Here is a 27,376-nt window from a genome sequence, read left to right on the forward strand (position 1 = left end):
ATGGATACAATTCATGTTACTAAAATAGATAAAACTCCAGCATATCAGGCTAACGTGAATGTGGGTAAATGATCCTTCCATGGTTTTCTTTAGGATAAAGGTATTTCCTTCATATATTTTACAGAGTCTGTTCTAGTGATTCCCCTGAGTAAACAGACTGCTTCAAGATTGATGTCTCACCTTCTAGAAATATGACAATGCAATTGTAAAATATAATATTTCTCTGACTTCAAAATCTCTATTTTGGGGATTGGGGTTGTGGCTCAGTGGTAGAATGCTTGCCTACCATGTGTGAGGCACTAGGTTCAATTCTTAGCATGGCATACAAATAAATGAATGAAATAAAGGTCCATCAACAACTAAAATAAATTTTTAAAAAAGTCTCAACTTTGGGATACCTGTTCTGTGTTTTTTTAGGTGACTGTCAGTCAGGTGTCACACAAGAGGAGACACAACTGAGGCACAAGAAAAGAGTCTTCTATACTTACAGGTACTAGAGAGGAGGTGCTACATGCCATGCAGGCTTACAGGGAAAATGTCACATTTTGGTTGTGTGGGAGGACAGTAGCAAGGAGAAAGCCTAGGCAGAGTTTTCATTGCAGTTCCAAGGGAAAGGCAAGGCAAGGCAAAGATTTTATAGGGTGGTCCCTAATTGCCTGGGATGATTAGGGAAGAAGAATATTGACTCCTGGGGTGTAAAGGCCAGATAAAGACGGTCTGGTTCCAGATTGGTTGAATTGTATATCAAAGGCATGTTCCTGGCTGAGTCCTTTGTTATCTCTCAGGACAGGAGGCTACCACTGGGAGGGGCAGTCTTTCTCCCTCTCAAAGGGTTTTCAAAGATGTTATAGAAATAATACAGAAAATGTAAAAATACATGCAATACACCACCCTTTTAAAATTTATAAATACTAATAGATTAGTCCCAAACCTCAGAAATAAACTCAGTCCACCCTCTGTTCTGATAACTTTGGAATATTTTTTTGGGGGGGTGGGTACTGGGGATTGAACTCAGGGGCACTCAACCACTGAGTCACATACCCAGCACTATTTCGTATTTTATTTAGGGACAGGGTCTCACTGAGTCGCTTAGCGCCTCGTTTTTGCTGAGGCTGGCTTTGAGGCTGTCTCAGCCTCCCAGCTGCTGGGATGACAGGCGTGCACCTCTGCGCCCAGCTCATTTCTGAGCTCTAAATCCTCCCTGGATTTTTTTCCCCTCCCCAGATCAATTTTTCACGTTTAATCACACCAGGAAGGGATATAGCATTAACACTACTATTTCCTTGAGGAAAAGTTATCGAACCAACAAACCAAAACTCGTGAGGTCTAGAGGTACTATAGCTCAGTGGTAGAGCATGTGCTTAGCGTGCAGGGGCTTGACCCCCAGCACCATCAGCAACTAAACCAAACCAAACCAAACCAAACCAAACCAAACTGCTGAACTTCCAAAGGTAATATTTTATGAATGGTGTAGTATCAGCTATGAAAGTTAGGTGAAGAAAGGGTCGATAACAGAGAGCTGCGGATGTACTTCAGTCACAGATCACGTGCAACACTCTAGGTTCAAACCTGGGTACTACCATAAAAAAGAAAAAAAAAAAAAAAAAAAAAAAGGAAAAGTAGGAACACCAAGAAAAGCCCGGACACTCTTTCTCACGTGCGCCCTTTCTGTTTTCCTCTCTTTTCCTCTCATTTTCTCTCTTACCTTGCAGGGAGACACTCTGTTTGCTTAATAAACCCTCTTATGTGAAAAAAAAAAAAGAAAAAAGAAAGAAAAGCCCGGAGTTAGGTTGGGGAACTTGGGAGGACCACCATCCCACCTTCTCACCCTTTTCCCACGGCCTCAGATAACATCTTTCATATGCAGGGCACATTGCTCAATCCGGTCTGTTGCCCACTGAGGGTCTTGTATTTCCAAGACAACTTGAATTTTCTATGACAATTTAAAAACTTTTGTTTTAACTATTGTATGTATCTGTGGTACTGGGGTTTGAACCCAGGAGGCCTTTACCACTAAGCTACATCCCAAGCCCTTTTTCTTTTATTTTTCAATGTTAAGACAGGGTCTTGCTAAGTTGCTGAGGCTAGCCTTGAATTTGAGTTACTCTTGCCTCAGCCTTCTGAGCTGCTGGTATTACAGGCATGCACCACCACGTCTGGTTGATGTTTTAATTTTTATAACACAAATAAAACAAAAAATATATAAAATATATGCATTAGCATATTTTAGATAATGTGAACTAACACTTTTTATTTTTGAGTGATCCTGAGTTTACATTTACATTTACAATTGAATTGGTGTCACTTTATACTTGAAAGTTAGAACATTTCGCTTTTAAGGCACTATTGCCTATATTGGGGTCCCCTGAATTCCCAGGGATATGAAAGTATACGTTATAGGATTCATAATTCCTTTTCTGCCTTTTTTTTTTTTTTCCTGTGTTAGGGATGAAACTCAGGTCCTCACGTGTCAGGCAAGTGCTCTACCTCTGAGCTAAATTCCCAGTCCTTTACAATTATGTTTGAAAAACACTGCCTCAAAGCATCTTTTCTCCTTTTGCTCATGAGAGGCAAATGGAAGCAGACAAAAAAGGTTTTTTAAAATTACTGGTATGGGGGGCTGGGGAGATAGCTCAGTCGGTAGAGTGCTTACCTTGTAAGCACAAGGCCCTGGGTTCGATCCCCAGCACCCCAAAAAAACAAAAAAAATTACTGGTGTGGGGACTGGGGTTGTGGCTCAGTGGTAGAGTCCTTGCCTAGCATGCGTGAGGCCCTGGGTTCAATCCTCAGCACCACATAAAAATAAAATGAGGGTACTGTGTCCACCTACAACTAAAAACAAAATATTTTTTAAAAAATTACTGGTATGTCAGTTATCTGATAGAATGATCAATCTGAGAGAAATGGCTACAAGAAAAATCTAAACAATCTAGTGATTTTAATAAAGCAAAAGTGATACTCAGATATTGTCCAGGAATTGCCAACGTCTTAAAATTGGGATTTTCTATCTACAACAAACCAATCCCATGCCTTCATTCTTTGCTGTTGAATCAATTTGGTATATATTATAGAGACACTTTTTTCATTCAGATCAGCCCCTTAAGTACATGTTTGATTAGCCAGATTTTTGCAGCTCATACTTCAAAGGACTATCAATATGTGAATGTAAAGTCTCATTTTGTGCCCCTTTCCCCACACCCCATTCAAAGCAAGAAATCTTTTGAGTCTTTCCAAGTGTACTGTAGTGATTTAGGAGGACATGGAGTTGGGGGTAGGGGGAGGATATTCATCTGATTCTTTTTGTCTTTTCCCCCACTTTCCATAAGCTCCCTTAGTATATATTTAGTTTCTCTCTGAAACCACTACCTACCCTTTCCAGTGTCTTGTTTTTTCTTTTCATTATTTTCTTTTCCACTTTTTTTTTCTTGTTTTTCTTCCATTTTGTTTCAGACCATCTCCTAATTTTTTGTGAGAATAATCTGATATGATTTCCTCTCCATATTTAGCATGTGTACATGACTACTTAATAAATAGTAGTCTTTTCTTAATTATACAACATTGAGGGAGAACTGGGCACTTTACATTAAGCTCTTCTTATCTTTGAAGCAATTTTAAATAATTAAATGTCTGTTCTTCAGATGAGGAACTCAGCCTGAGAGGAAACAAGTAATTTGTTAAAGAGGCCTTATAGGTAATCCATGGCAAAACTCACACTCTTTTCACAATGCCACAATCCATTCTTAGAAAAAATCAAAAACCAAAGAAGAAAAAGTGGCAGCAGCAGCAGCAGCAGAGAAATTTCATGCTCCCTTTACATTGCCTTGATCAGAGATTTCATCCGCATTCATGACAACCTGCAAACCTCATTAACATCTTCTCTCTCCAATCCCAGTAATTTGGGAGGCTGAGGCAGGAGGGTTCCAAGGTTGAGGACAGCCTCAGCATCTTAGTCAGGTCCTAAGCAACTTAGTGAGACCCTGTCTTAAAAAACAAAAAGGGTTAGGAAAGTGGCAAAACAAAAAATAAAATGAACAAAACAATACAAAAACCTACTCTCATGGCCTAACTCCAATCTAATATTTTCAATATTTGTATATGTTACCCTATACTGAACGCCCCCTTTTCTCCCAAACACATTCATCCAAAAAACTGCACCATTTCCTGTTAATGGCTCCATCTAATTTTTTCAGAGTCAAAATCTTGGTGTTGTTCATTAATTCAACAAATATTTAAATATTAAGGGTTGGGGAAGTATGTATCTCAGTGGTAGAGTGTTTGCCTAGCATGCATGAGACCTTGGGTTCAATCTCTAGCATATATACCTCACCCAAATATTGAGCATATACAGGAACTGTGCTATGGATACTGGGGCACTATAGTATGATTGATTAGGAAAGAGAAGTGGGGACCCAAACTAGTGCAAAGATATTAGAGAAGACTTAATGGAGAAAGTGATGGCCAATTAGGGTCAGGGAAGATGTGTTCCAAGGGTGAGAGCAAGGACGAGAAAGAATGGTTTGAAGGATTCCACAGCAGAAATGCCAAAGCACCAAGTTGTAGGGAAAAGGAGAGAAATATATACTATAGAATCCATTACAGCATAAAGGGTCTTATAAAACCATGTTAAGGAATTTCTGTAAAGGATCCATTCTAGTGATTCGCTAGTAATTAAGGAATCTGGACCATTTAAGAGCAAGAAGGAGAGGCCATGACTAGTTTTGTAATTTAAACGAATGGATCTTCTTATAGTTTGGAGAATTTTTCCTTTCCCTTCCGTCCCCTGAATCCAATCAACTATCAGTGGGATTTGTTAGTATCTAATTTATCTCTTTCATTTTATCTATTCCAGCAGCAAACTGCCAGCACCCCAGTCTCAGCCCATCTCATATTTAAGAGCTCTTGAACCAGTTACATCCCTAGATTCTCCCTTTAGCGTACGCTGCACACAAAGACTAGACTAACGATCCTAAAAGGTTGCGTATGGATGACAATGAATTCCAAGTTACCCATTCTGGCGCTTACGACCATCTCTAGAATTATCTCTTTAATATTACTACTTAAGATCCTTCTCCAAAAGTCTAGTCAGCTTCCTCCAAAGTCCTCCCCAGCGCAGTTTACATTCTTTCCTCACTCCTCCAACACTAACATTACTCCCTTTTCCCTTGGCATAATTATCTTGAGGCGCCTTTTCAATCTCAATTCACCAAGCAACAGCTCTTCCTCCCCTCTTCGATCTCTTCTCACGCAGAGGTCTGCACCAAACATTTCTGTATTGTATTAACTCTAGTTATGTCACAGATCGAGATCTTGATCTTCCTTTGTCAGAAGACTCACATTTTTCTCGTAAAGGCCTCACACAGGGCCTGGCCCCAAACCGTAGGCTCAGAACAAACACTAGTCAACTTTAATTGAACAGAATCGGGCGGGGTTTGCGGAGTCTGAGGGCGCGGGGGACGGGGGCAACAAGACTGATAACGCTGCAGGACAGACCGGAAGCGACGGATCAGACACAAAGAGGCTTCACACAGAAACGCCGAGGGGCCGGGGCCAGGGCCAGGGCACAAGGTGGGGGGCAACTTGGTAGCAGCCAGAAGATACAAGCTGCCCGCGCCTGACCGCAGGAGGCGGGCCGCGGCCGTTGGTGGGCGTGGCCTCGCCAGTCTCGCGGGAGCGACGGTTGGGCGGGCCGTTGTTCCCGCGGGCGGGGCGAGTTGCTAAGGAAATGACTGCCTGCAGCGCCGCGCCGCGCCGCGCCGCGCCGGCCGGGCGGGGTCTGGAGCGGCGCCGTTTCCGCTTCCGCTCCCTCTCTGCTCCCGTCCCGTTACCGCCTCCTGGCCGGCCTCGCGCCTTTCACCGGCACCTTGCGTCGGCCGCGCAGTCGGGCCCGCTTCTGCCACGCGCGCCCCCGGGGCTCCGGCTCCAGCGCCGGCTCGGGTCGCGCCCCGTTCTCCTGCTCCCGAGGCAGCCGGCCAGCCGCCGCCATGGGTGCCTACCTCTCCCAGCCCAACACGGTTAAGTGTTCCGGGGACGGGGTCGGCGCCCCGCGCCTTCCGCTGCCCTACGGCTTCTCCGCCATGCAAGGCTGGCGCGTCTCCATGGAGGTGAGGCGGGAGGGGCCCAGAGGCTGGCCGCTGCACGGCGGGAACCTGACGGAGAAAGGGAGTCGGGGAGATGGGGTCGTCCTCGGGAAAGGGTCTTCAGTCGAGAGTCTGCGTCCACCTCGGCAGTTTGGGGAGCGGCAGCGAGCGTAAGATCGGGGCCGAGAGGGAGCTCCGTGCTTGGGGACCGTGGGCTGATGGCCAATGGAGGCGAGGACTCTGCCATGTGGGGAGAGGCACCTTCCGCCCACTGACCGCTCTCTCTCCGGTGCCTTCGCGCCGTCCTCGTACCAACCCAGTCCTCCAGGCTCATAAGTGGTGTGAGGATTAGGGTTGGAGTAAAGACGGAAAGAGGAATTCTTTATTCGTTTATTTTTCCAGGAAGAGCCAAATAGATGGAAATGACTTTATTTTTTTTATTTTTAAAATATATGATGTGGAGGCCTCGTTGGGCGAGGAACTTGACAGTGAAAGGAAGCCGGGCAAATAAAGTCTCTCATTATTAATACCTAAATCGCCTGGCCTTGGGCATCGCACGTTAATTTCAGATACTCCGCCTGACCTCCAAGACTTGTCACTCTTTTGTACTCTCTTTTGGGTGCCTTTTACGACCTTTGGAAAACAAATTGTGTCACTAGACTGACTTTTATTACTCTTGGGAATTTTCTTTCTTTCCGGATTTCTCTAAAACTTCCTCAGTACGGGTTGTTTGCCTTCATTTGTTATACTTTAGTTTCTTTTTAAAATTATTTTACAATTTTTCATCACAACCTACTGAAAACTGTTTTTTCTTTTCTTTTTTTTTAAAGAAAATTTCACTTTGAAAAAGTGAAATGGAGATAAAAGGAGTAGTGTTGGACAAAGATGTCAGTTTACAAAAAACAGGAAAAACTGGTAGAAACGAAGGGGGAGAAAGACGGACAATATGTATCTGTGGAGAGCATTGTGAGGTCTAGGTAGAGGGACTAGAGAAATCCTCTGTCTCTAGTTGACCACTTACTAGGTGGTTTTCAGGTAATAGCCAAATACCATCTCCCTTGGGAATTTTTTTTTTTTTCCTCCAAATCCCTCGCTCCTCCCTGTGGTTAGCTCTGGAATGACAGTGTGGACTTAGTGATTTTTGCTCTTAGACTCAAATTTTATACCCACAGCAGACTTCGATAATAGTTCTGTCACTAGGTATAAAATTTCAAGAATGGAGAGAATACTATAGTTCTTCTCATCTGGTTTGATTGCCACATTTTACACCTAGGAAATTGAGTCCCAGAAAGATTAGGACGCTTATGCCTTGGTGGAAATAATCTAAAGGTTCAAATTGTTCAAGCTACATATTAGGCATCATTATCATCTGTGTCAAACTGAAGCATAAAATTCATGTTTCCCAGCCATGCACTGTAAGTAGGTGCTTGGTGAATGTAAGTGAGTTACAAATGTCTAGATATAGTTTAAAAGGGAAAGCCTAAATGTAAGGCTGGGGTATGGGTTGGGAAGTCTGCAGGTTCCATTTCTGCAGCATTTTCTGTTTGAGATTTGAGATAAATATCCCAGCAAGACTTTTTCTTCAAGTTTTCCACTTCCTTCTGTGGAATGGATATGTTTTTCCATTTCTTTGGAACTCTTTTTTTCTAGTTTTCCTTATGAATTGAGTTGTGTGGATTTTCTTTTTCTAGGTCCTGTGTGCAGGGTTTCTGTGCTTCAGCTTATTTTTGGTTTCTCCTAGTGTGTAGAGATCTTGATAGGCTATTTCTTGGATAATCTTCTTCCTGAGAGTTAACTAATGGCATTAAGTCTTCTAATGTGATATTTCTGAATCTACCCTTGTTTAAATAGGTAAATGTACCTAATTATATCCTCTTGAAGTAGTTTGATATCCTGTTCTGCTTCATTGATAACTTTTGGCTTCCTTTTCTCTCCCCCTAAAGTATAACATAGTTTCTTTACTATTGCAAGAAAATAACTATGATTTGTATCCTTTTAAGTGAATCTTATCTTCAGAAAGTATACTTTTGGGCTGGGGATATAGCTCAGTGGTTTTAAAAATACATATAGTGTGCTCCTGTTCCTACTAACCTTTAGAACTTAATTCCACTAATTAAGTCTGTTTACCTTGTGTATTTGGTCCTAATGATTTAATTCAGGTAAAATTATTATACCAATACACCTTACAAAAGTTGCTAATAGGGGCTGGGGAGATAGCTCAGTTGGTAGAGTGCTTGCCTTGTAAGCACAAGGCCCTGAGTTCGATCCCCAGCACCCAAAAAAAAAAAAAAAAAAAGTTGCTAATATTCTGACAAATGCATAGATTCGGTCTTAGAACTGTTTATCCCTTTTCTTAAGGCAGCCATCCATAGCTGGCATTATGTATTTTCTGCTTTCTCCATCCCTTCTTGCTGTGGACCAGGGTAGTGTTTGTTGTTCTTAGGTTTGGTACTGGGATTTGAACCCAGGGTCGCTTTGCCACTGAGCTACATCACCAGTCCTTTTTATTTTTGAGACAGGCTCTTGCTAAATTGCTGAGGTTGACTTTGAACTTTGGTCCTCCTACCTCAATTCCCAAGTTGCTCTTAACAGTTACGCTCTCTGGAAACACAAATCCCTGATGTTTAATGGCTTTCTGTAGACAGTTCTGATTCCAGTGGAGTTGTTTAGTTGTTTTGTACCTCTAGATCTAGTTCATAGATGGAGTATGTCAATCTATCTATTTATTTTTATCTTTTAAATCATATTGCTGGGAATCAAACCCAGGGCTTTGCATATGCTAGGCAAGTGCTCTACCACGGATTTGCATTCCCAGCCCTAGCAGGTCCAGTTTTAAACAACTTTAATAAGATATAATTTAGTCATAAAGAGTACAATTCAGTGATTTTGGTATATTCATACAGTTGTACAGACATCACAGTTTTAGAGTTGTATTCCTTACTAGTCATTTCCTATCTTTGCTCCACTGACCCCTGACAACCACTAATTTATATTCTAACTCTGTGGATTTACCTATTCTAAACATTTTATCTAAATGGGATAATAAATATGTACCTTTATTGTTTTTTTCATTTTTAAAAAATATTTTTATTTTTATTTTTTGGGTATTGGGGAATGAACCCAGGGTGCTTAGCCACGGAGCCATGTTCCCAGCCCTTTTTTATTTTTATTTTTTGGTATCAGGGATTGAACTTGGAGGGATTGAACTTGGGGGCACTCAACCACTGATCCATATCCCCAGCCCTATATTGTATTTTATTTAGAGACAGGATCTCTGATTTGCTTATTAGCACCTCGGTTTTGCTGAGGCTGGCTTTGAACTTGCTATCCTCCTTTCTCAACTTCCCGATCCACTGGGATTACAGACATGCGCCATCATACCCTGCTTCTTTTTCTTTTTTCTTTTTATTTTTTTAGTTGTAAGTGGGCACAATACATTTATTTATTTATTTATTTATTTATTTATTTATTTATTTATTTTATTTATTTTTATTTGGTGCTGAGGATCAAACCTCGTTCCTCACATGTGCCAGGCAAATTCGCTACCACTGAGCTACAGCCCCAGGTCCTGGCACAGCCCGTTTTATTTTTTAATTTTGAAACAGGGTCTTGCTAAATTGCTTAGGGCCCCCCTAAGTTGCTGAGCCTGCTTTAAACTTGCTATCCTCCTGCCTCATTCTCCTGAGCAGCTGGGATTACAGGCCTTTGCCATCACATCCAGCAATATATACGTTTAATACTTGATTGCTTTTATAAGCATAATATTTTTTAAGGGTTGTCAATGTTTTATCATGAGTTAATTAGTACTTCATTTTTTGTTGCTGAATAATATTCGTGTGTTGTGTGTGTGCTCAAGTAATTTTTTTTGGTTCTTTGGATTGAACCAATCCAAGGGGTGCTTAACCACTGAGCCATATCCCCAGCCTGTGTGTGTGTGTGTGTGTGTATATATATATATATATATATATATATATATACACATACATATCTCCAGCCTGTGTGTGTGTGTGTGTATATATATATATATACACATACATATTTCATTAAGAGACAGGGTCTTGATAAGTTGCTTAGAACCTCATTGAGTTGCTGAATCTGGCTTTGAACTCATGATCCTCCTGCTTTAACCTCCCAAACTGCTGGGATTACAGGTGTGTGCCACTGTCCCTGCCTGTGTGTGCATAATTTTTTAAACCATTTGAGAGTTGAGACATTTGGATTTCCATATTTTGGCCATTAGGAATAATGATGTTATGAACATTCATGAGTAAGTTTTTGTGAAATATATCTTCATTTCTTTTGGTTATACACCTAAGAGTGGAATCTCTGGGTGCAGTATTGTAGAATATATATTATATGATCTTTTCCTGTCTCTTGGCATATAACTATTAAAATCTTTTTTTTTTTAATTTATTTTTGTTGTAAACAAATGGGATACATGTTGTTTCTGTTTGTACATGGAGTAACAGCATACCATTTGCATATTCATACATTTACATAGAGTAATGATGTTTGATTCATTCCGTTATTTTTTTCCTTCCCCCCCACCCCTCCCACCTCTCTTTTCCCTCTCTACAGTCCCTCCTTCCTGCATTCTTGCTCCCCTCCCACCCCCCTAAAATCTTTTTTTTAATACATTTTATTTTTAGTTGTTGATGGACCCTTATTTTCTTTCTTTCTGTATATGCGTTGCTGAGAATCAAACCCAATACCTCACACATGCTGGCCAAGCGTTCTACCACTGAGCCACAACCTCAGTCAACCATTAAAATCTTTAGTCACCAAAGTGACTTTGTATGCTAATGAATTGACTGGTGACTGGCAGTCCATAGGTAACTTCAGAACGTGAACTGGACATAAGAAAGACCAACATATGATTAGAAGGTTGGGACTTCAGCCTACTCCTCCACCCTCCAGGTACCGCTACTACTGGTTAGGTTGATCACCCTTGGCCAGTGATTTAATCAGTAATGCCCATATAATGAAGCTTCCATTAAAAACTGAAAGGACTGTGTTTGGGGAGCTTCTGGGTACCTGAACATGAGATTCCTGAAGGTGGTGGGCCTACCTTCCCACATCTAGTGCTTTATATATATTTTCATCTCTCTCTTGTAGTTAAGTACCTTTCCTTTTTTTTTTTTTAATGCTGGGGATTGAACCCAGGTGCGTTTACCACTGAGCTACATTCCCAGTTCTTTTTATTTTGAGACAGGATCTTGCTAAGTTGCTGAGGCTGACCTTATACTTGTGATTCTCCTATGTTAGCCTCCCAAGTTGCTGGGATTACAGGTGTACATCACTACACCAGGCCCTTTGTAATAGCTTTTATAATAAACCAGCAAATGTAAGTGTTTCTTTGAGGCCTGTGAGCCATTTTAGCAAATTTTTTAAAAAATTATTTTTATATACATATATTTTTTAGTTGTTGATGGACCTTTATTTTTATTCATATGTAGTGCTGAGAATAGAACCCAGTGCCTCACACATGCTATGCAAGTGCTCTACCACTGAGCCACAACCCCAGCCCCTTAACAAATTATTTGAATCCAGGGATGGAAGAGTAGAAAATTTGATTTTTAGCCAGTCAATCTGAAGCACAGGTAAAACAACCTAGGACTTGTGATTGGCATTAAGAGTGGGGGACAATTTTGTAGGATTATACCTTCACCCTGTGGGATCTGATGTCATCTCCATCTAGCTAGACAGTGTCAGAATTGAGGTCAATTAGAGAATACTCAGCTAGTGTCTACTGCCTGAGGACTATATGCTTGATATATGGGGGAAAAACCCCAAGATCACTGTTAATTTGTCTTATGAGAGTAAATTAGGGGAAAAAAAGTTCATTTTTTTCCCCTCAGACTGAACTGTGTAGTAACTACAAGTTTAACATTTTGAGGTACTACTAAAATTACAAAGTGGCAGCCCTACTTTATATTACCACCAGCAATATGTCATTTTCTCCATGTTCCCCTACACTTGTCTTTTTATAATAGCTACTCTAGGGCATATAAAGTGATATCTCATTATGGTTTTGATTTTTATTTCCCTGATAACTGATGATGTTTGAGTATCTTTCATTGCTTATTGGTCATTTGTATATCTCCCTTGGAGAAATGTCTTTTCAGATTCTTTGTCCATTTTTAATTGGATTATCTTCTTAGTCTTTCTGGTGTGTGTGTGTGTATTATATATATAATTTATGTGTGTATATATATTCTGGTTACAAGTCTCAGGTGTATGATTTGCAGATATTTCTTCCACTTTTTGGACTGCCTTTTCATTTTCTCAGTAGCATCCTTTGAAACACAGAAGTTTTTAATTTTGATAAAGTCCATCTTCTCTGTTCCCCCTGCCTTGTTTTATGTACTTTTGGTAACATACCTAAGAAGCTTTGCCTAAACCAAAGTTACAACAATTTACTCCTAGGTTTTCTCCCAAAAGTCTTGGTATTTTTGGTTCTTACATTTATCTCTATGGTCTATTTTGACTTAATTTTTGTGTATGGTATAAGTAAGTGATCCAACCTTTTTTTTTTTTGGCATGTGGATATCTAGTTGTCTCGGCATCATTTGATAAAAAGACTATTCTTTTTCCTCTTTGAAGTAGCTTGGCATCACTGCCAAAGATCAATTGACTATAAATATATGGGGGCATATTTTGGAGCTCTCAGTTCATTGATCTATATGGTTTTATGCAAGTACCACACAATCTTGATCATTGTAACTTTGTAGTAAGTTTTGAAGTTGTGAAGTATGAGTCTTCCAAATTTATTTTTGTTTCTTTTTTGGGTCCCTCACATTTTCATATCAATTTTAGTATTTGCTTGTCAATTTTTACAAAAAGGTACCTGGGGTTTTGATATATTGTATTGAATCTGGTAGATCAATTGGGGTAGTATTATTGTCTTAGTAATATTCAGTCTTCCAGTTCATGAATGTGAACTGTTTTTTTTTTTTTTTTTTTTTATTTAGATCTTTCATTTCTGTCAGCAATGTTTTATAGTTTTCAGAGTTCATGTTTATTTCTTTTGTTAAATTATTTAACCTTGGGCTGGGGTTGTAGCTCAGTGGTAGGTAGAGCATGTGTGAGGCACTGGGTTCGTTCCTCAGCACCACATAAAAATAAATAAAGGTATTGTGTCCATCTACAACTAAAAAATTTAAAAAAGATAAATTTAACCTCTCCCTTTTTGTAGTGATGGATATAAATTTATTTCTTAGTATATTGTTCTTTTGGTTAGATTTTGGCAAATCTCTCATAAATAGATTTGCTTTTCTAATCTCTTGGATTGTTCATGGCTGGTGATGGATATACAATTGAATTTTATATATTGATTTTATGTCCTGCAACCTTGCTGAACTTATTTATTTATTCTAATAGTTTATTTTAGTAGATTTCTTGGGATTTTTTTTCTATGCAGGATCATGTCATCTGTAAATAGAGATAGTTTTACTTCCTTCTCAATCTAAATGCTCTTTATTTTTCTTTCCAAATTGCCCTTGATAGTGTGTTAACTATAGACTTTTATAGATGAACTCTTTAATAGGTCAAAGAAGTTCTCTTTTATTCCCTTTTATTCTCATGTTGTTGAGTCTTTCTATTATGAGTGGGCATTGAATTTTATCAGATGCTTTTTACCTGTTAAGATGATCGTGTGGTAATTTCAGTGACTTAGAAGGCTGAGGCAAGAAGGTTCAAAGTTCTGGACCAGCCTTTGAAAGTTAACAAGACGCTGTCTAAAAATGAAAAATGATAAGGGCTGGGGATATAGCTCAGCAGTAGAATGCGCTTGGGGATTCAATCCCCAGAACTGCCAAAAAGAGAAAATCAGGTGACTTTTATTCTTTATTCTGTTGATGTGGTATATGAAATTAATTGATTCTTGGGTGTTAAACCAACCTACATACTTTAGTTTATATATTCCATTTGGTCATTGTGTGTAATCCTTTTTAAGTGTTGCCGGATTGGGTTTGCTACTATTTTGTTGAGAATTTTTGTGTTTATATTCATAAGAGATATTGGTCTGTAGTGTTCTTGTGATATGTTTGTCTTGTTTTGATATTGGGATAATATGGCCTTGTAGAATGAATTGGAATTTTCTGTTTTGGAAGAGTTTTTGAAGAACTGGTGTAGTTGTCCTTTGGTAGTAACAAAAGGGATAGATTCCAGAACCTGCCATCAATACCAAAATGTCACCTCTAAATTACTTATAATACCTAATATATTAAGTCTATATATGTTCAATGCAGATGAAATTTTTTTCTCTGAATAGTTTTCTGACTCATAGTCACTTGAATCCAGGGATATGGAACCTGTAGATGTAGAGAATCAACTATATTAATGTATTATTATTTTTATTCTGGAAGAATTCACCTATGAAACTTTTCTTTGTGAAAGTTTTTGTTTGTTTGGTGCTGGGGTTGAACCCATGAGGCATTTTACCACAGAGCTTCTTCCTCAGTTCTTTTTATTTTAGCTTCCTGAGTTGCTGAGATTATTGGTGTGCCTGGCCTTTTTTTTTTTTTTTTTTTTTTAATTGTGGTAAAAATACACATTATACATAACAAAATTTACATCTTTATTACTTAAAAATATTGTTTAATAGTGTTAAGTACATTTGTATTGTGTGACCAATCTCTAAACTGTCTTCATCTTGCAAAACAGAAACTGTACCCATTAAATGATTCCCCTTTGTCATTCTCCTCAGTCCTTTGGCGCACCCATCATTCTACTTTGTGTGTCTGTGATTTTGACATTCTAACTATCTCATATAAGTGGAATTGTACAGTATTTGTCCTTTTGTGACTGGTTGATTTCATGTAGCATACTGTCTTCAAGGTTTGTCCAGGTTGTGGCCTGTGTCAGAATTTCCTTCTTTTTTAGGACTAAATGAAAGCTGGGCACAGTGGCACACACCTGAAATACCAGTGGCTCAGAAGCTGAGGTGGGAGGATCACAATTTCAAAGCCAGTCCCAGCAATGTAGCGGCCCTGAGCAACTTAGGCCCTGTCTCAAAATAAAATGTAAAAAAGGGCCAGGGATGTGGCTCAGTGGCTAAGTGCCCTGGGTTCAATTCCTGGTACCAAAAAAAAACAAACAAACAAAGACTGAATGATACTCCATTGCAAGTCTATGTCACATTTTGTTTATCTATGTCTATTTTTGGACTCTTGGGCGATTTTGCTTTTTGGCTCTTGTGAATAAAGCTGCTATGTACATGGGTGTAGAAAATCTCTTTGATACTCTGTTTTCAAATTGGGGTGGGAGTTTAATACCCAGAAGTGGAATTACTGCATTAAGACATAATTCTATTTTTAATGTTTGAGGAACTGCCATATTGTTTTCAGCAGGAGCTGTATTACCAATTTGTATTCCTATCAACAGTTTATAATGGTTCCAATTTTTCCACATCCTCATCAACAATAGTTGTTACCTTTTTTTTAAATTTTTTTTTTTATGATAGCCATCCTGTTAAAGGGTATGAGGTAGTTGTTTACTTTTTTGGGGGGCAGGGGAGTCAGTACTTGGGATTGAACCTGGGGTCTTGTGCGTACTACGCAAGTGCCGTACCACTGAGCTCCATCCCCATTTCAGTTGTTCACATTTTCATGAATGATTAATTGGAATTGAAGTGACTGCTATGTGTAGGGGGAAAAAAATCTCACTGTCATACTCCTGAAAAATGAAATATCAGTTCAATTGCTAAAGATTTCAAGAATGTGAGTTATGATAAGACATTGTTTAGCCTTTGTGAGCACTAGGCCAGGTAGTGATATTCAAGGAAAATAATTCAATTATGAATTAAGAAAGGGACTTAAAGCCATCATGGGATGTTTCTTGAAGATGTAAACATCTAGTAAGGTGGTATGGTAATTTACAGATAAATTGTAAAAATGATTAGAAAGGAAAGGTTTGTTTTTATTATTAAAGTTTATTACTTTTTTACATACCCAAGACTTTTACTATTATTCTTTAAACTAGAAGCAAATATGGGTGAAACCAGTAAACTATTCCCTTCCATTCCCATGCCACTAACTGGTTAGTCGTATTAATTTTTATCAAGTATAAACATACAGTTTTTTTTTTTTTTTTTTAAGATTTTTATTGGATTTCCTCCAAGGTACATAGCAGTCATAAACAACAAATCCAGTTCTTTTTTTTTTTAACCTTTATTTATTTATTGATATGTGGTGCTGAGAATCGAACCCAGTGCTTCACACATGCCAGGCAAGCACTCTACCACTGAGCCACAACCCCAGCCCAAACTTACAGTTTTAAAAGTCAGATATCACATAACTTTTTTTATGAGGCTTTTAAAACCAGAAACATAGTTCCCTTTCCAACTGCCTTCAAGTCTTTTATCTTGATATATAAAGACTTAGATAAATGTGTTTGTCATAAATCAAAGTGGTTGATCCTGAGACAAACAGGAACATTTGTATTTGTAACTTGAGGAGATTGGCATTAGGGAATATAACCTGGATGTGTTGGTTGCATAGAAGGTTAGAAGGGCTATGGGATATGATTTAGCAAGGCAAGACCTAATAGCCTTGACTCAGGTGAGTCATTTATTATATACCATCGTAGTGGTTATTGTGTAATGATATATCTAGGAAATGAAGGGGTATCATCATTAAGGTAGTTGTCCTATCATAGTTGAGAACTCATCATTTGTCTTAGTCCATTTTGTGTTTCTATAACAAAATACTTAGAGGTACTTAATAAAGAAAAAAATGGTCTATTCAAGTGCATGGACTGTAATCCTACCTATTCAGGAGGCTGAGAGAGGAGGATTGCAAGTTCAAGGCCAGCCTGAGCAACTTAGAAAATCCATTCTCAAAATTGTAAAGGATGTCTAGGTATGTAGCTCAGTAGTGGAGCACTTGCCTAGTATGTACCCTGGATTCAATCCCTAGTATCCTCTTCCACACACACAATTAATTTAATTCACAATTCAATTTGATTAATTTAATTTAATTCACATTTAATTCACAATTATGGAAGTTCATGACCATGGTGCTGGAATCTGCCTGCTGCAAGAGCACTTGCAGAAGAGATCATTTGACAAGACAGGAATGAAGAGACCAGGGAGGGGCCAGGCTCTCTCTTTTTTTGACAACCCAGTCTTGTAGGAACTTATAAACTCCTACCAGATCTAACCCATTCCTGCAAGCCAGCATTAGTCTGTGAGAATGGAGCCCCATGACCTAATTACCTTCCACTAGACCCCCACCTCTTTTAAGGTTTACCACTATACTGGGTCCAAGCTTTTAGCACATGAACCTCTGGGCAGCAACCTTATCCAAACTCTAACCACATCATGAGCAGAGATGGAAGGCCTGTTGTAATGCAGTGGTATGAGGGCCCCAGAGCTATACATTTCAGTCTGTTTTCATGTTGGTTTAAAGTCCAGTTTTGGACTTGCACTCCCTTTCCCCCCCATGGAATGTTAGATAACAATACAAGGTAGCATCTGCTGAATGCTCATTTTTGGTAGAGGCAAGAAATACTAAAAGAGTTTAGAGTATTAGTGTGATTTGTAAAGATCTCTTAGAGATGGTGAGATGTAAGGAAAGAGTATAATAGAAAAATGAGAGAAGAAAATGTATTAGGGATAGGAAGAAATGACTAGGTAGACCTGCTTACTACTTTGCTGGGGAGGTAAGGGAGTGTCAGTATCAAGAATGGAGTAGTTGGGGAGTGTTTGGGAATTAAGAGGTTAGGTTATAAAATGGATAGGAATGATGCTTGAGTGCCTAAAAGCAAAGTAATTCAGGAACAATGTGATGAACACTACCAAGGAAATTTCAGCAGACTCAGTGATGAATGGTGAAAGACCTCCAGGAAGTTAAGGATGTCTGGTATTAGGTGTTGCCCCCACCCATTGAAAGAAATTAGACCTGTAGGTACAGCACTTGTTTGAGTTCTGAGTTTATAGGAACTTTGATGTAGAGAAGAGATATCCTGTAGAAAAAGGCAATTGGAGATATAGAACTACAGTTTCTCACAGAATCAAGTACTTCTCATAAAGTAAGATCTTGATGGAGAAAAGTGTGTGATTAGAAGTATAAAATATTGATCTAGGAAGAGAGGAGCAAGAGGTAAATGATAGGCTAGATCTACAAAGAAACTTTGAAGTAGAATGGGGAAGATGGGGTAGTTCTGGAATATAAGACCATTGAGGACTTTAATGGAGTGGGAGTGTATACTGAGTCACTACAGAATACAGAATACAGAAAATACTAGAAGTAGTGGTCACAGTCAACATGATCTTATGCATTTTATGAGTACTAATACTTAGTGGTTCTGATTCAAGGGTAAAGAAAGCAGTTGGTGGGGTTATACAAGACTGGATGCGTTATTCTGGATTGCTAAGCGACAGTGTTGAAGTAGTTGACTCTAACTCAGAAAGAGACAGAGAAAGCCCAGGGTAAAGGTCATGAAAAAAAGATGTGAAGGGAAATTGAAGTGCTCTGAGAAGGTGGAACCTTTCCAAGTGAGAATATAGATTAAAATCTCACCAAGAGGGCTGGGGCTGTAGCTCAGTGGTGGAGCGCTTGCCTAGCACATGTGAGGCACTGGGTTTGATCCTCAGCACCACATTTAAAAAAAAAAAAAAAAGTATCTACAACTAAAAATACAAAAAAATAAAACCTCACCAAGAAATAAAGGAGGACTGGGGATATAGCTCAGTTGGTAGAATGCTTGCCTTGCAAGCACAAGGCCCTGGGTTCAATACCCAGCACCGCAAAAAAAAAAAAAAAAAAAAAAGAAAAGAAAAGAAAAGGAAATAAAGGAGAGGGTAATGTGGAATAGTTCTAGGAACTGAGAACCTCTCTATATAAGATGAATCTTTATTGTGGTCACTTCTCTTTGAGAAAAAGGGTAGAGATGAAAAATTGAACCAGGTGCTAAATTTCAAAGTAGGATATATATTTATAAAGCAAGTTCCAATGAAATCCTATGAAAATGTCAGAAATGCAGATGATGTTCTATATTATAGAGAATAAAATTAAGGCACACACAGGTAGCTGGCCAGAGATTATACAGTATAGTTTGCCCTCCACATCCATGGGTTCCACACCCGTGGATTCAACCAATCTTGGATTAAAAATATTCAGAAAAAAAAAACTGTGGTTGTTCTGAACATGTACAGATTTGTTCTTGCCATCATTCCCTAAACAATACAGATAACAACTACATACATAGCATTTACATTGTTAGTATAGGTAATACAGAGATGATTTAAGATACCTAGGAGAATGTGCATGGGTTATATACAAATTCTGTGCCATTTTGCACATTTACAGAGTCCGTTATCCATGAGGGATTCTGAAATCAGTCTGATATGGATACCAAGGGACAACCGTTATATAGTAGAATGGTGACTCAAGACCAGTTCATATGTTCATTTTATGATTATTTATAATGAACCATGTGACTTATACAAAAAGCTGAAAACACATATTGAAAAGTAAAAAATAATTATAACCAAAATCTCATCCTCCACTGTTTTATATGTGATCTTACAGACTGATACATATACATATATACATATATACATATATATATGTATATATATACACACACACGCACACACACAGATACCTTTACCTTCTTTTCTTTATATCACAAAATATTGTGGACTCTTTATCTCTTTTTTATTTATTTATTTATTTTTATTTTATTCTAAATGGTGCTGGGGATTGAACCAGGTTCTCCTGCATGATAGGCAAGACTCTGCCACTGAGCCACATCCCCAGCCTGGGGCAAAGTAAGCTGCAGCACACTTCTATGTAGGTCTTACAGTCTTTTTTTTTTTTTTTTTTTTTTTGCGGCACTGGGGATCGAACTCAGGGCCTTGTGCTTTTGAGGCAAGCATTCTATCAGCTGAGCTATCTCCCCAGCCCTAGGTCTTAGTCTTGAGTTTTGACTTTGCCATACCATTGTGGCAGAATTTTTTTGTTAGAAGAATTTGATCAAGCTTAGCCTTCCAACAAAACATTAGTGTGGCAGGACCATTACCAACTTCTCTTTAGGTGCTGTACCTGAGGGTAGGAGGTGGCAAGGCTGACTTTAAAGGGGGTATTGTAAATTCTAGTTGACAAGGACTAAACACAATATGGTTTTTTATTTTTGTGGTACTAGGGGTTGAACCCAGGGGAACTTTACTACTGAATTGTATCCTCAACCCCTCACTCTACGTTTTTAAATTTTTTGAGACATGGTCTTGCTAAGATGCCACGGCAGCCCTTAAACTTGGTGATCCTCCTGCCTCAACCTCCTGAATTGCTGGGATTATAGACCTGTGCCACTGTGCCTAGCGAAACACAGTATTGTTTGATAGCTCTGTGTGTGTGTGTGTGTGTGTGTGTGTGTGTGTGTGTGTAATAGTGTATATAGCTTTAACTTCTAGTTCTTTCACTTAGTGTGTTTTAGGATTCTCCTAAAAACTCTTCAGGTTGGTAAGACCTTCTTGTCGCTCTCTTTTTGGGGTGGGGGTACTAATAATTTAATTCAGGGGCACTCAGCCACTGAGCTACATCCCCAGTCCTGTTTTTTTTTTTTTTTTTGTATTTTATTTAGAGACAGGGTCTCACTGAGTTGCTTAACACCTTGCTTTTGCTGAGACTGGCTTTGAACTTGTAATTCTCCTGCCTCAGCCTCCTGAGCCACTAGGATTACAGGGGAGCACCATCACATCCGGCTTCTTGTCTCTTTTTGCTGACTTAACATTTTCTTCCTTGAAGGTCACTGATTATTCAAAGAATGAGCCTGGAAGTAACTTTAAATATTCTTTTTTTTTTTTTCTCTGATTCTTCCTATAGTTCTCACAAATCCAAAATGGTTGGGTCTAGGTTAGAGGAGCTGAATATTTGGACTGTGATCTCTTAGACCGGAGGCTGATAGATTACAGAAATAGTGATCTGATTCTCCTTCCCTTCCTTTTTCCCCTTTCTATCCTTTTCCTTCTTCTCATTCCCTCTGTATACTTCTTATTTATCATTACATCTTCCTTTCCTCTTTCTAGGCCATTTAGGCCAGCAAGGTTAGTGATATAAAGGTGTGAAGGTAGTTTTTATGATCTGAGGTATATGAGGAAGAATGTTCTTTGACCTTGAGGCATGCTAATTGTGTTCTTTTCCTAGGATGCTCACAACTGTATACCTGAATTGGATAGTGAGACAGCCATGTTCTCTGTCTACGATGGACATGGAGGTAACTTTCGCAGATCATATTGGTAAAATTCTAGGACCCCCCCAGTTCCCAGTGCCTAGACTTTACTTGGCAAGAAGAGTTTTTTGGTTTTTTTTTAAATGTTTATTTTCAGGGTTCTGGCCCTGGGATAATATTTCTTACCTGGTACTGTTTTTCTCTTATCTACCATTTCCTTTGCCCCATAGGGTATTCTTATGTTAATAATCTACCCAATCTTGAATTCATCTAAATATCCTCTTTCTAAATTATAATTTATTTATTTATTCATTTTTTAACTGAAGAACTAAGTATACAGGTAAGACAAGACAGAGGACATATTAATGTATCCCTGAGAATGATGTTGGTGAAATTCACTTTCCTTGTTAGAACTTCCCAATCATTGTCCTTCAAGTGGGTTTTAGGTATGCTATGCTTCCCCTTTACTCTTGGAGTTTACTTCAGTATGGCATATAAATATATCTTTTTTTTTTTAAATAATTTTTTTGGTACTGGGGATTGAACCCAGGGGAACTTTACTGCTGCGCTACATCTCCAGTCCTTTTTATTTTTTATTTTGAGACAGGGCCTCGCTAAGTTGCTTAGGTTGGCCTGGAACTTGCCATCCTCCTGCCTCAGCCTCCTGAGTCACTGGGATTACAGGTGTGTGCCACCGCGCCTGGCTCACTTTTTTTTTTTTTTCTTTTTGGTGGTAGTACTGGGGATTGGACCCAAAGCCTAGCACATGCTAGGAAAGTGCTATACCACTGAGCCACAACCCCAGCCCTTTTTTATTTTGAGATAGGGTCTTGCTAAGTTGCCCCAGCTGATCTCGAACTTGCAATCCTCCTGCCTCAGCTTCCCAAGTAGTATAGTAGTGTAGTAGTAGAGGCGAGTGCCACCATGTCCAGCTTATATTGCTTTGCCTATATGTGTATAGTAAGCAGTACTTTGGATAACCTAACATTTCTTTTAGGGGAGGAAGTTGCCTTGTACTGTGCCAAATATCTTCCTGATATCATCAAAGATCAGAAGGCCTACAAGGAAGGCAAGCTACAGAAGGTCTGTCTTCCTACACTGTTGTTCATTTTCCACTTGTGTGAATTTCCCCTCGATTTCCAACCCTTTGCTTTCCCTTTATCTTTGACCCCTAGTTGTCAATTATTTACTCTCTTTCTTCTTAAAGGATTCTGTGCCTAAAGGAATTTTTTTCCCACTTGGGTCTTATTCGGTCTGCTTTATTATTCCCAGGTCTCTGAACTATTTTATGTCTGAGTGTCTTCCAATGTGGTGGACCACATTGATTCCCATTCTTGTACCCAGGATTGTGTTGCAGGCAATTCATTTTGTATTCCCTGTACTTATTCTTGTACTTGCCTCATATTGTTTTGCTTATATTCAGGCTTTAGAAGATGCCTTCTTGGCTATTGATGCCAAATTGACCACTGAGGAAGTCATTAAGGAGTTGGCACAGATTGCAGGGAGACCCACTGAGGATGAAGATGAAAAAGAAAAAGTAGCTGATGAAGATGATGGTGAGTGTGGTGAACTCTGAGAGAAAATTAGCTTTTTTTTTTTTTTTTTTTTTAAATCATCAGTTCTGAGAGAGAATGGCTTCCTAAGGATCTGGGGAGTCCTCACAATAAAGAACCCTATGATGTTCTCCTGCTGTACGTGTGGTTTTGAAAAAAAGGGAAAGAATTAACTTTTGTTGTGCCTACTGTCATAATTCTAAGCATTTTTATATACATTATCTTTTGTCATTGTGAAGGGTCTTCCTGGTTCCTATTGTTATGTGACCTTTTTTCTAAGACTGGAGCAATCAATAGCCAGTCATTAAGCCTGGACTCTACGCCTAAAATAGCATTGTGGGCTTCTTGGGTTCTCAGCCAGAATAAAGGTTTCAGCTTAACAATAACAATTGAAAGGTGAGAGGGGAAATACAGTAACTAGTGTTCCCTTGAGTAAGAAGCAGGTAAAAGACACAGACCAAAAGAGGTCTGTGGGGAAGGAAGCTAGGAGATGTTCTGAGCCCTGATAAGTGAAAGGAGCCTCAGGAGCGGGAGGTTGTGGGGAGACTGAAATTCAGGCTGTCAGGATGTCTTGGTAGTGAGAGGGACTTATCCCATGAGGAGTCTGGCATGGGGGCTCTGATTTAGCCTCTTCCCTGCAGTGGACAATGAGGAGGCTGCATTGCTGCATGAAGAGGCTACCATGACTATTGAAGAACTGCTGACACGCTACGGGCAGAACTGTCACAAGGGCCCTCCCCACAGCAAATCTGGAGCTGGGACAGGCGAGGAACCAGGGTCCCAGGGCCTCAATGGGGAGGCAGGACCTGAGGACCCATCTAGGGAAACTCCATCACAGGAAAATGGCCCCACAGCCAAGGCCCACACAGGTCTTTCCTCCAACTCCGAACGTGGGACTGAGGCTGGCCAAGTTGGTGAGCCTGGCACTCCCACTGGTGAGGCTGGGCCTTCCTGCTCTTCAGCCTCTGACAAGCTGCCTCGAGTTGCTAAGTCCAAGTTCTTTGAGGACAGTGAGGATGAGTCAGATGAGGCGGAGGAGGAAGAGGAAGACAGTGAGGTAAGGGCCTGTAAGGGCAGGCAGATGCTGAAGTTGAAGAGAGGATCTGTTTGATTGCCGTTGTAGCTTTCAACTCTCTTATTTTGACATCATCCCCCAAGATCCACTGTATTCTAAGCTTTAACCTTGAAGGCACCATTTCCATCATTACAGGTACCATTAGCCCTCTTATCTCTTCCTTTGTCCATATATAACAGGTAGATCTAGTTCTGGCTTTTCAGAGTCTGTCTCCTAGAGAGAGAATAAGAAGGTAGTTGTTACTTTGGATATTTGGGTGTTTCCTTCTCTGGATAATTTTTTTTCTGACCACATTGCCTGGAAGGTACTTTTTGGCAGCCCTGGCCTTTCCTGGGGCTTCTTGGTGGTGACAAGTGTACTTGAGTCCACTTCAGGATAGCAGTTACATTCATCTGAACCCTTTCCCCTCCCCCAGATTTGCTTGATCATACAGTTGTGTTTTTCAGTGTTTTGAGGATCTGTGTTCAGTTGGGCCTCTTTGGTGTTGTGTGTATGAGTGGGGGAGGTGGGCAGGAGATCATCCCAGTCTCAGCAGCCTGGGATCCTCCTCCTGGCAGGAATGTAGCGAAGAAGAGGATGGCTACAGCAGTGAGGAGGCAGAGAATGAGGAAGAAGAGGATGACACTGAGGAGGCTGAAGAAGAAGATGATGATGAAGAGGAGGAGGAGGAGGAAGAAGAAGAAGAAGAAGAAGAAATGATGGTGCCTGGGATGGAAGGCAAAGAGGAGGTGTGTGGGTGCGGGGACCAATGAGTCTGGAAGAGCCAAGAGGCAGATGCAGATCCTCTGATATTTATTTCGAGATAAGAGGTCCCTTGATATCTTCGGTGTGGTCAAGTGGATTTATTCTGCAAGGGGAACTAGGTAGCAAATCTTTTGGGCAGAATTAAAAAAGGGGAGGGAGCATGTTCCTATCTCAGGAGAGTGAAATCTGTGCTCCTCCTGTTTATTAAAGCTCCATAGCATAGGTGACTGGCCAGAAGTGCACCAAGTGCACCAGAAGTTCCCATAATGCTCACTTTCTTCCTCTTAAAAGCCTGGTTCTGACAGTGGCACGACAGCAGTGGTGGCTCTCATACGAGGGAAGCAGTTGATTGTAGCCAATGCAGGAGACTCTCGCTGTGTGGTGTCTGAGGCTGGCAAAGCTTTAGACATGTCCTATGATCACAAACCAGAGGATGAAGTGGAACTAGCACGCATCAAGAATGCTGGTGGCAAGGTTACCATGGATGGACGAGTCAACGGGGGCCTTAACCTCTCCAGAGCTATTGGTAAGGACTGAGAAGCTGGGGAAAGACTTCTGGGGTCTTGCTTTCAGTCCCAGACTACTTAGTAGGGAACTTTAAACTTCATAGCCCTTGGATCTTTCCAAGTACTTTGATATCTTCTACCTCTGTCCTTAAATTTTTCTTTGTGAAATAGCTAGGAAGGTATCATTATCTTCATTACTTTCTAGATGATGAAAAAGACAAGTGAGAGACTTAAGCATTTAGCAACCTGATGATAAGGCTGAAACTAGGAAAACTTGAACCTAGTTCTCAATTTTACTGGATTGTAGAACTTTGAAAAGAAGAAAATGAATGATAATGGCAAGGTTTAACATTCAAACACAAGTTTGTGAAAAGTATTCAGACTACATGCCAACCAGCCCTCTTTTTCTTAGGCGACCACTTCTATAAGAGAAACAAGAACCTGCCACCTGAGGAACAGATGATTTCAGCCCTTCCTGACATCAAGGTGTTGACTCTCACGGATGACCATGAATTCATGGTCATTGCCTGTGATGGCATCTGGTGAGCACTGACAGAATGCCCTCATGTGCCCTTTCTGCAGCAATACTTCTATAGAGCTCGAAGCCGTTATAAGGGTTAGAACAGATCTCTTGGTGAGTCAAGACCAAGCCAAGGCCGAGCTGAGGAGAATGTCTTTAGTTGTTCTCATTGGCTTGGGTCCTTACCTCTGTCCACATTCCTCTACTCTGCCTTGGTGGGACTAAAGAAGATTCTGACCATTGTTTTTGATCGCAGGAATGTGATGAGCAGCCAGGAAGTTGTAGACTTTATTCAATCAAAGATCAGCCAGCGTGATGAAAATGGGGAGCTTCGGTTATTGTCATCTATCGTGGAAGAGGTGAGTACAGGGGTGAAGAGAAGGTGCCTGGTCTGCACAGCCAACGCTTTCTCTTTTCTCTTGGGCTAAGACCAGAGCCTGGGAGAAATATTAGTTACTGGCAGGCACTAGATCCTGCCTAGAAAGTTCTACCTTCCCTTATGTCCCTGATTTAGCTTTATACCTCATGAACTAGTAAGTGGCCATTTTGTGATATCTGTTGCCCATTCCATTCCTTTTGCCACCGTCTCTCAGCAGTGCCAGCCCTCTTGTAGGACTCTAGGTTCCCAGGAAGGTGTTCAAACTCTATGGCTGAGCTGCCCCATCCCTTTTGTAGTTGCTGGATCAGTGCCTGGCACCAGACACTTCTGGGGATGGTACAGGGTGTGACAACATGACCTGCATCATCATTTGCTTCAAGCCCCGAAACACAGCAGAGCTTCAGCCAGAGAGCGGCAAGCGGAAACTTGAGGAGGTACTCTCTGTTGAGGGGGCAGAAGAGAATGGCAACAGCGACAAGAAGAAGGCCAAGCGGGACTAGCAGTCATCTAGATCCCTGCCCATCTAGACTGTTTTCTGAGCCCTCCGGACCTGAGACTGAGTTTTGTCTTTTTCCTTTAGCCTTAGCAGTGGGTATGAGGTGTGCAGGGGGAGCTGGGTGGCTTTCCTCAGCCAGCCTGTTCCAAAGAGGGCTCTCCCTCCGCACAGCAGCCTGGGAGCCTCTGCTGTCCTCCCCAGCCTCCTCGCTCCTTCGGGCTCATCACCGGTTCTGTGCCTGTGCTCTGTTGTGTTGGAGGGAAGGACTGGCGGTTCTGGTTTTTACTCTGTGAACACTTTATTTAAGGACATTCTTTTTTATTGGCGGCGCCATGGCCCCCAGCCGCTTGCACCCGCTCTCTGTTGTACACTTTCAATCAACACTTTTTCAGACTAAAGGCCAAAACCTAATTGTGCCTATGGTGTCCTTTTTTCTCTGCTGCTGTGGCCTGAAACTTGGCCGCCCCAGGGGCATCTAGCGAGCTCCTCTCTGTTTGCGCGTGTGCTTGTGTGTCGCGCGCATGGGTAGGGGACAGGGGCCGGGCGTTAACTCCAGAGCCAGCAGCTGCTTGGCAGGTCGGTCTGACGTCGCGCGCCCCCACCGCCTGCGGGAGTCAGGAATGACTTCCTAGTTCCTCCAGGGAAGAGGCGGGGCGTTTCTTGCCCGGCTGGCCTGCTCGGTTTCTGCGGCTGCGGATTGGCTGGCTTGCGGTGCGTCATAATCACTTCCCGGTCACGCCGGGCGGTTCTCACTGCTGTGTGTCCCGCGGACTACGCTTCCCGTATGGCTGTGCGGCGGCGGAAGCGGAAGCGGGTACGGAGGTACCAGCTGGTCTCCGGAGGGGGGTAGGG

General features: G+C 40.8%; 1 protein-coding gene across 1 annotated transcript; it reads left to right on the plus strand.

The window, feature by feature from the left end:
• Positions 1-5,755: 5,755 nt before the first annotated feature.
• Ppm1g (protein phosphatase, Mg2+/Mn2+ dependent 1G) lies at positions 5,756-26,935 on the plus strand. The gene is made up of 10 exons (XM_047522078.1): positions 5,756-6,101; positions 21,227-21,296; positions 22,249-22,334; positions 22,675-22,807; positions 23,446-23,861; positions 24,437-24,607; positions 24,915-25,149; positions 25,542-25,671; positions 25,906-26,008; positions 26,325-26,935. Exons 1-10 carry the CDS (start codon positions 5,982-5,984, stop codon positions 26,526-26,528), a joined length of 1,668 nt encoding a protein of 555 aa, XP_047378034.1. The 5' UTR covers positions 5,756-5,981; the 3' UTR covers positions 26,529-26,935.
• Positions 26,936-27,376: the final 441 nt, after the last annotated feature.

The sequence above is a fragment of the Sciurus carolinensis genome, chromosome 13, assembly GCF_902686445.1.
Source record: "Sciurus carolinensis chromosome 13, mSciCar1.2, whole genome shotgun sequence".
Taxonomy (NCBI): Eukaryota; Metazoa; Chordata; class Mammalia; order Rodentia; family Sciuridae; genus Sciurus; species Sciurus carolinensis.